Genomic DNA, 9,980 nt, shown 5'->3' with positions numbered 1-9,980 from the left:
GGCAAATATCTCCTAAACCGTATAGGTTTAGGAGATATTTCTTGGACCTACAGGTAAGCCTTAATCTAGGCTTACTTGTAGGTTAAAGTGGTTTGTAAGGGTTTACAACCACTTTAAGCTCTAACCACTAGAATTGTAGTGATTAGGTGATTTGGGTTACACACCTGAGCAGCATACCTGTTGAAGGTTAGGAATGATAAGCTAGTGTGAGTAGTAGAATAGTACACATGCCAGAGATAGCCTGACAAAGAGCGAGGTGTGCTTGGAACTGTACAGTGGCTACTGCGAATACTGCTATGTTTCCTGAAAAATTGGATTAAAAGAAGATTGTTTGCTTCGTAAGCTCGTGTCCCATTGTTTTTCCTGGATCTAATTAGTGGAAGATTGGAAGCTCCACAGTGACGGTGCTTATTCGAATTCAAAAGTGATAAGAAAAGGAGGTAACCGGCCCGAAGTTTGATTATTTATTTTTATATATATATATATATATATACAGTGGGGGCATTATATCTTTAATATGTATATATATATATATATATATTTGCATAAAATGTAAAGTTTATATTTAAAATTCTATATAATATATATATATATATAATAACAGTGGGGGCATTATATCTAATATGTATATATATATATATATATATATATATATATATATATAGTAGATATAACGCCCCCACTGTTATATATATATATATATATATATTTGCATAAAATTTAAAGTTTATATTTAAAATGTTATCTCTCTCTCTAATATATATATATATATATATATATTAGATATAACGCCCCCACTGTTTATATATATATATATATATATATATATATATATATATATATAATTTTAAATATAAACTTTAAAATTTATGCATATATATATATATATATATATATATTAAAGATATAATGCCCCCACTGTGTGTATATATATATGTGTATATATATATATATATATATATATATATATATATTTACATAAAATTGAAAGTTTATATTTAAAATTTAATAACTATATATTATAAAGATATAATGCCTCCAATGCACATGTAAAAGAAAACAAAATTATACATATATAATGGAACATAAATTATTGCTATTTAATATTTTTATATATATTTTTTTTTAAAACATATCTTTATACAATTTAATCGATAATAGAAAAAATATACACATGTTTACATAAAATATTTAAAAAAAGTTTTATATATCAAATTAATATTTGATATTTTATAAATCGATGCTTCCCACTGTCTCCCTCTAGTGTCAGCGATTGGGATGGCAGCGCTCTGTCCTGCCTGCAGTTTCCTTCAGTTCCCAGCAGGTGGCGGCAGCGCTCTCCAGCTGGGGGGGAGGGGGGGGGGGATGTCTCAGTCCCTCCCGGATGACTGACACGGACCAAAGTTATCCCGGAATAATGCAGCACGCATGTGCACGGACCCGGATGTGATCTACCCACTCCGGATCCGTCCTACCGCCTCCCAACCAGTCTAGACTGAGCCGAACCGGGCCGTGCCGGGCGGAAGCGGGCCAGAACCGGGCGGAGACTCACCGATCGGGTCATTGATGCGCTGCAACCCTCCCCCCCATCTCCAGTGATCACCGTCCATTCTTCTCCTTCTATCTCCGATCTCCTCTACTTGTTACATTGTATTCCAATGTATCCTCATCCCACCGCCCCTCCCCCCCACCATCACCATTAACCCGTGCTAAGCCAGCCCATGTCTGTAAGTGGAATCCATCCCATAGACACAAACTTTTAAATTGTCGGATATTATTTTGAGTCTATTTTCATAGGACCTCCTCCCTCCCCCCATCTCCTACCTGCCATCTTATGGGTGTTACATTGTGTCATCATTGGATTGCCCCTCCCCCCACTCAGAATTAACCCGTGTTAGACCAGCCCCTATTATAAATCCCATAATAGTTCAGGATTATTACTTTCCTGGTCCACATAGGACCTCCCCTCCCCCCATCTTGTCTACTGATCATCTTATGGTGGGTGATCCATTGTATCCTCATTCTGCACACTTCAGTCCCTCTGATGGTCTTCAGAATGAAGTGTTACATTTTGGTTCTAAAGATCTCTAATGCTGTTACATTGTATCCTTATGGTCACCTTGTAGGGCGTTTTGCTCATAGTTTCGAGATATCTCCATGACTGATAGACTTCTTTTGAAACAAACTTACAGAAATTAGCTGCAAATAATAATATTTAATATATTGCATTGGTACAAATCCATTATTATTAACCTGGGTTTGCCGTACTATAACCAGAACCAACCTATCCTGCCCAGAAGAAGGTCCTTTTGTATAACATTTTCGAATTTGAAGGTCTTCTTCTTGTCCCCCGAATTATACTTCATTGTATTGTAATTGTTCTACAGAATCCATTGTCTCCCATATACAGATATAACTAACTTTTTTTATATATTAATATAGTTATAAACATTCTGAAGACATTCCAATAATCTGATTTGGGTTTGGGGGGGTCCAAGCCACGAAAAACAGTCAACTGAAGATTGAGGTCTCGGAGATTGCTTTAAATCCTTTGGGATTGTTGGCTCTGCTTCTGTTATCGACTTAGGAACTCTCATTCTGTTGAGAAATGAAAGACGTTTCGTTGAGCTGAACCTAAGATCTGGGTTGAAGGTCAAGCCACTGGGTCGGTCACCTTGGTCTACAAGCTGTGGAAGGTCTTCAAGGTTTTACGTTGGACGGTCTTCAAGGTTTTACGTTGGATGGTCTTCAAGGTTTCACGTTGGACGGTCTTCAAGGTTTTACGTTGGCTCTGCTTCCTTTATTCACTTAGGAATTTTCATTTTGTTTAGATTCGAAAGACATTTTACTGAGCTCGTCCTAAGATCTGGGTTCAAGGTGAAGTCACTAGAACGATCACCTTGGTCTACAAGTTGAGGAAGGTCTTCCGTGTTTTTTTTAGATCTTTTAGGATCGTTGGCTCTGCTTCCTTTACTCCCTTCGGAATTCTAATTTTGTTGAGAAATGAAAGACACTTCACTAAGCTGGTCCTAAGATCTGGGTTCAAGCCACTAGAATGGTCACCTTGGTCTACTAGTTGTGGAAGGTCTTATTTTCCAAGATTCTTTAGGATTGTTGGCATTCTTCCTTTATTCTCTGCAGAACTCTTATTTTGTTGAGAACTTTAAAGACATTTCATTTGAATATTTAATTTCAGGGTCAGGCCACTTAGACGGTCAACTAAGGCTAACTGCGGAAGGTCTTTGAGGTTGCCTTATATTTGTTGGGTTCCTTCCTTTGCTCACTTCGGAACTCTCCTATTGTTGAGAATTTTAAATTAATTTTTCAAGTTGGCCCTAATATCTGAGATTGGGCCAAGCTACTGGGACGGTCACCTTGGTCTACAAGGTGTGGAAGGCCTTTGAGATTTACTTAGACCCTTTAGGATCATTGGCTCTACTTTCTTTTTTTAAATTCAGAACTCCTGTTGGGCAAGCCCAGTTGGATTTACAGAAGGCAACACTTGACCTTGTAAAAGTTGGAGAAAGAAAATGATGAGGAATGTTCGTTGACTTTTTTTGGTGGATCCAGGTTCTGAAGTTTAGAAAAGCCTCTTTGACTGTGGTGGTCACCCATCGTTACTTACCTAGTTCTATCACACTGTTCAACATTTCCTTCACTTTCGGGTATGGATTTCAGAGGGAAGAAATATGAACGAGGGAGTAACTGGTCAGACCCAGAGGTGGTGGAACTTCTACAGCTATGGGGAAATGAGTCAGTGCAGATGGAACTGGAGAGCTGTCTTCGGAATCAGCATGTCTTTAACCGGATTGCTGATGCCTTGAGAGATAAAGGGATTCACAGGACTGGTGACCAGTGTCGAGAGAAGATCAAGAAGATGAAGCTGGAGTATCGAAGGCTGAAGGACAATAGCAAGACCCTGCGAGGTGGAAGAGCTTGGAAGTTTTATGAAGTAATGGACAGGGTGTTAACTCACCGTCCAACCCTCTCTTATGGGTCTCTAGGCCCCGGGGGGATCTTGAACCAGCATGTGCTCCAGAATTCCCTCTCTGATGGGTTCCATGGTCCGTTCACTCAGTATGGTCATTCTCAGACACACCCAGAAATGATGGAAATCAAATGTGAGGATGTGCAGTCTGATGAACAGGGTCTGAGTCCAGAACCCCCTTCTATGACGTACATACAGGATTCTGGGGGAGAGCAAGAAGACGATGAACAAGGCATGCTGGATAGAGGAGGCCAAGACTCACCCATATCGAGAGTGGAGGTCACTGCTGAGGTCAGCGTATCCCCCTCAGGTAGGAAACTGCATATTTCAACACAATTTAATGGCCGTAGAACGTTTCCATAAAGTGGACCTTTGTTCTTGCATGCCAAGTAACTTATACGTGTAGCACTTCAAAGGCCATAATATCCACTGACTGTAGATTTAACTGTATTTCTGCCCAGAAGGACAGCACCATTTTTGTTCTGCCATCCTACTAACGTGACTGAGATACTGACTCAAAACTGTGAATCTCCATGCCTGTTCTAGGCATGTTGCCTCACATAGATCACTTCTCTTTTATGCCTTTCAGCCTGTGACCTGCAGTAGACTGATGACAATATTTCCCAGACTGCACCCCTTTAGTCTAGTCACTTCCCTGGAGCTCAAGGACTGTTCTTCAATGACTATATATACAGTTTCTGCAGTTACTGTATATCAGGGTTGACGAAATGGCAGACCGCGGTCTGAACCCGGACCGAGCGGCAGTACTGTCCGGACTGCGACTGTGCCACTAATCAACCTGGGTGTTCTCTCCTACTGTGAGGATGATAGGGGTCCTCACAGTGGGCGGGGGGCAGGAGGTGCTGCATATCGGCACAGAGGATGGGAATCTTTTCATAGGAACAAGCTGGTAATCGCCCACTAGTTAATGTAATACCACTATCTCGATATGCAGCACCTCCTACCCCCGCCCACTGTGAGGATGATAGCAGCGGGTGGGCGGGCGAACCCAAGGGAGAACACGCAGCAGCTGTGTGCCTCTACATTGGTAGGACTGTGAAGGGGAGGTTGCATGGTGACCTTTAAAGGGGACACTGATGTTCAAAGGGGGCACTGTGATGTAAAGGGGGCATGCTGATGTAAAGGAGCATGCCAATGTAAAGAGGGAACACTGTGATGTTTAAAGGGGGCACATGATGTAAAGGGAGACACTATGATGTTTAAAGGGAGCATGGTGATGTAAAGGGGAACACTTCTATGTTTAAGGGGTATGCTGATGTAAAGGGGGGCACTGTGATGTAAAGAAGGGCACTGTAATGTAAAGGGGCAGGCTGTTGTAAAGAAGGGCACTGTAATGTAAAGGGGCATGCTGATGTAAAGAGGGAACACTGTGATGTTTAAAGGGGGCATGGTGATGTAAAGGGGGACACTGCTATGTTTAAGGGGGCACTATGATGCATCAAGGAGGGGCACTGTGATGTGTAAAGGGAGCACTGTAATGTAAAGGGACATTGTGACATGAATAGGAACTGAGGACAATGTTGGACTGTTTTTAAGGGTGATGTGATGTAATGCAAATTACATTTTTTAATTCAACTTTTCTGTTTTTATTACCTTATTTTGGACACAGCAATGTCCTCACTGGGTCTCTGTGCTTCTCTATGCAATGCAGGCAAATCATGGCTGGTGGGAGGGAATGGCAGGTACGTTGCTTCCTAAAAGACATCAGCACCTTCAAGGGCCCTAAGAGTAAGGACGGCTCTCAAGGGCCCTCAGCCCTGATACAAGTAGTGGGCTGGTTCTTGCAAATATTATATTGCCCCAATGGGTGGTTGTCAGTTTTGGGGAGTGGGGATTCTAAGCAGGCTACCTGTGCATGTAGACCACCCTATGAGACTTTGTGATTGAAAGAACTGAAATAAAATGAATGAACGGTGGCAGACCAGGGACAGTCGAGCTGGAGAGGAAGCAGCTAGAGCAGAGGACTCCAAAAGTTCTAAAGAATGGGCCAGTTTACTGTCCTCTGGAAATTGGGGGGGCGACTGTGACCAGTGGGAATGAACAATGCCTGATCTTTGATATTAGGGAGAGAAATAGTTGGTGTCAGTGGCAGGAATTGTACCCCATTGCTGGTGTCAGTGGCAGAAATTGTGCCCCATTGTGAGTGTCAGTGTAAGCAATAGTGTCCCATTGGTGGTGTCAGTGGCAGGAATTGTGCCCCATTGGTGGTGTCAGTGGCAGGAATTGTGCCCCATTGTTGGTGTCAGTGGCAGGAAAGGTGCCAATTGTGGGTGTCAGTGGGAGGAAATGTGCCCCATTGTTGGTGTCAGTGGCAGGAATAGTGCCCCATTGGTGGTGTCAGTGGCAGGAATAGTGCCCCATTGGTGGTGTCGGTGGCAGGAATAGTGTGCCATTGGTGGTGTCGGTGGCAGGAACTGTGTCCCATTGGTGGTGTCGGTGGCAGGAACTGTGTCCCATTGGTGGTGTCGGTGGCAGGAACTGTGTCCCATTGGTGGTGTCGGTGGCAGGAACTGTGTCCCATTGGTGGTGTCGGTGGCAGGAACTGTGTCCCATTGGTGGTGTCGGTGGCAGGAACTGTGTCCCATTGGTGGTGTCGGTGGCAGGAACTGTGTCCCATTGGTGGTGTCGGTGGCAGGAACTGTGTCCCATTGGTGGTGTCGGTGGCAGGAACTGTGTCCCATTGGTGGTGTCGGTGGCAGGAACTGTGTCCCATTGGTGGTGTCGGTGGCAGGAACTGTGTCCCATTGGTGGTGTCGGTGGCAGGAACTGTGTCCCATTGGTGGTGTCGGTGGCAGGAACTGTGTCCCATTGGTGGTGTCGGTGGCAGGAACTGTGTCCCATTGGTGGTGTCGGTGGCAGGAACTGTGTCCCATTGGTGGTGTCGGTGGCAGGAACTGTGTCCCATTGGTGGTGTCGGTGGCAGGAACTGTGTCCCATTGGTGGTGTCGGTGGCAGGAACTGTGTCCCATTGGTGGTGTCGGTGGCAGGAACTGTGTCCCATTGGTGGTGTCGGTGGCAGGAACTGTGTCCCATTGGTGGTGTCGGTGGCAGGAACTGTGTCCCAATGGTGGTGTCGGTGGCAGGGACTGTGTCCCAATGGTGGTGTCGGTGGCAGGGACTGTGTCCCAATGGTGGTGTCGGTGGCAGGGACTGTGTCCCAATGGTGGTGTCGGTGGCAGGAACTGTGTCCCATTGGTGGTGTCGGTGGCAGGAACTGTGTCCCATTGGTGGTGTCGGTGGCAGGAACTGTGTCCCATTGGTGGTGTCGGTGGCAGGAACTGTGTCCCATTGGTGGTGTCGGTGGCAGGAACTGTGTCCCATTGGTGGTGTCGGTGGCAGGAACTGTGTCCCATTGGTGGTGTCGGTGGCAGGAACTGTGTCCCATTGGTGGTGTCGGTGGCAGGAACTGTGTCCCATTGGTGGTGTCGGTGGCAGGAACTGTGTCCCATTGGTGGTGTCGGTGGCAGAAATTGCTCCTCATTGTTGGTGTCAGTTGCAGGAATATTGCCTCAAGGGCCAGATAAAGGCAGGCAACGTGCTGCATTTGGCCCCAGGGCAGATGGTTGGAGATCACTGGGCTAGATGATGTTGTACGTCATCCAGCCAGGGAATGAGGTGGGCTCTATCTAATTTGCTGCAGCTTCCAATGCACATTTGGAAAAGCTCACAGTGTGCAGTGAATTAAGCATAATCTATTTCCATTCAGGAGAGGAGCCTCTACAACTTTGCAAAACTGATGGGAAGGCCGGAGGTCAGTTTGTGCCCGAGGGGTGCAAGTAGTTGACAATTTGGGTAGAGAGGCCTTTTCAAATGGTACATGGCAAATGATTTTTGTAGATAAAGGCAGAACAACTCCCCTAAACCTAGTAAGACTTACCAGATATACTTACCTGATAAACAAATAGGGACACCGGTGAGGAAATGTGAGACCATAAAAGAGGTCTATTCTATAAAAAAAAAAAAAATTCTGTGCAACCACATCAAGCATTAAAAAAATCCCTGTAATTTGCCTAATATGTTTATTTCCTATTAACGTCAGTGCCCTCTAGTGGCCACATTGGTGGTATTTTACTGAAATACCTCCATAGGAAAGACCTTTGCATGTACTGGTGGCCACCCTCCATATGTGTAGACTTGACCAAAAAAAAAAAAACAATAATTCGCCTATATAAAAAGGGGTTCATGTCCATAAGAATGGTCAGTAGTGAAAAGCTAAGGTTCGGAGCCGCGGGAAAGTGTCACATGATAGCAGGACGTTGGCCCAATTGGTTTGCGGCCAGGAAATTCCGTGCCCTGCAGCCACACATAACAAAGGAATGGGATGGTGGCAACCTCAGTGACCTAACATGGTCATATTTGGACAATGCCATTGTTATCCTGTGACAATTTCTTGTAGGTCCAAACCGAATTGGGTTTGGACCGTACCTCACCGCCATTGGCCAGACTTCGAAATTCTCTGCCAGAGGTATTGGTTATGGACTAGTGTTTTACGCATAACTTAGGCAACACCTAGAATCATTCTTTTTATTGATCTCCTCCAGGTTTTAGTGAATCCAATATGGCGGGCTCCTCGGGTCAGAGCACTCATCCGCAGTTCTGGAGGAAAAGGAAAACCCTGGAGCCGCTGGAGGACCTCGTCGCTCAGATGCTTTTGGCTCAGCGAGCCTCAGAAGAACGTTTTCTCCAACTGGAGGAAAGGAGGATGGTTCAGGAGCAAGAGGCCGAGGAACGGAGGCTTCGTCTAGAGGAGCGGAGGCTGCAGCTGGACCGCCAGCATGAGTTACGCATGTTCACCGTGTTCGCCCAGATGCTGGGCATGATACGTCAAGGCGGAGAAGAGTCCATACCGATGCCGCCATCAAATTCTGCCTTTCCACCAGAAGGCGACCTTCTGAAGAGAGCCTCTGCAAGCAAAGTCCAAGAGCCGGAAATAGGAGATATGTACAATTGTAAGCAGTACTGCAGCCCCTACCTGTCCAGTCGTGGCAACATCCTGTCTGGATTCCGGGGCTCCTCGGAGGAGGGATACAGAGCATATCATGAAGACAAGTATGACGAGGACAAGAACCCCAATGTGAGATATTTTTATTATGAGTAATGAGTATCTTTTATTGCATTGTAAGAATGCCTCCAAAATGTTTCTCAGGCTGTTACCAATATCTGTTTCTAAATAATCTTCATTTGAGAGATGGGGGTTCAACAAGTCCAGATCGGCAAATAAAGGGTCCTTACTATAAGATAGGGGTCTGCAAATTGCGGCCTGAGGGCCAGATGTGGGCCTTTGCTAGCCTTTATCTGGACCTTGGGGCACAATTCCTCCCACTGATGCCAACAATGGGACACTATTCCTCCCACTGACACCATTGATGGCGCGCTATTCCTCCCACTGACGCCAATGTAGGGGCGCTATTCCTCCCACTGACACCATTGATGGCGCGCTATTCCTCCCACTGACGCCAATGTAGGGGCGCTATTCCTCCCACTGACGCCAATGTAGGGGCGCTATTCCTCCCACTGACGCCAATGATGGGGCACTATTCCTCCCACTGACGCCAATGATAGGGCACTATTCCTCCCACTGACGCCAATGATGGGGCACTATTCCTCCCACTGACACCAATGATGGGGCACTATTCCTCCCACTGACACCAATGATGGGGCACTATTCCTCCCACTGACACCAATGATGGGGCATTATTCTTCCCACTGACACCTATGATGGGGCACTATTCCTCCCACTGATCCCAATGATGGAGCCCTATTCCTCCCACTGACACCAATGATGGAGTACTATTCCTCCCACTGACACCAATGATGGAGCCCTATTCCTCCCACTGACACCAGCAGTAGGACACTATTCCTCCCACTGACACCAGCAGTAGGACACTATTCCTCCCACTGAAATCAGTAATGGGCACTATCCTGTCACTGACACCAAATATGGGGCACTATCCTGCCACTGACACCAATG

At 45.5% G+C, this 9,980-nt stretch overlaps 1 protein-coding gene across 4 annotated transcripts in view; it reads left to right on the top strand.

Annotated features, from left to right (window-relative positions):
• The first annotated feature begins 255 nt into the window (after nucleotides 1-255).
• The window catches only part of ACCS (1-aminocyclopropane-1-carboxylate synthase homolog (inactive)), a 58,433-nt gene continuing 48,708 nt past the window's right edge, over nucleotides 256-9,980 (top strand). The window contains exons 1-3 of one of the 4 annotated variants that reach the window (XM_077453514.1): nucleotides 1,376-1,727; nucleotides 2,443-4,298; nucleotides 8,551-9,083. In XM_077453514.1, coding sequence (XP_077309640.1) covers nucleotides 3,668-4,298; nucleotides 8,551-9,083 — 1,164 coding nt within the window. In that variant the 5' untranslated portion in view covers nucleotides 1,376-1,727; nucleotides 2,443-3,667. Of the gene's footprint in view, nucleotides 441-1,375; nucleotides 4,299-8,550; nucleotides 9,084-9,980 lie in introns of those variants that run through there. The other 3 variants (XM_077453516.1, XM_077453513.1, XM_077453515.1) reach the window with 3 other exon arrangements.

Source organism: Lithobates pipiens, unplaced genomic scaffold (assembly GCF_037356315.1).
Source record: "Lithobates pipiens isolate NorthernLeopardFrog02 unplaced genomic scaffold, aLitPip1_a1.2 Scaffold_24, whole genome shotgun sequence".
NCBI lineage: Eukaryota > Metazoa > Chordata > Amphibia > Anura > Ranidae > Lithobates > Lithobates pipiens.
This window is presented reverse-complemented; position numbering and strand designations above follow the sequence as displayed.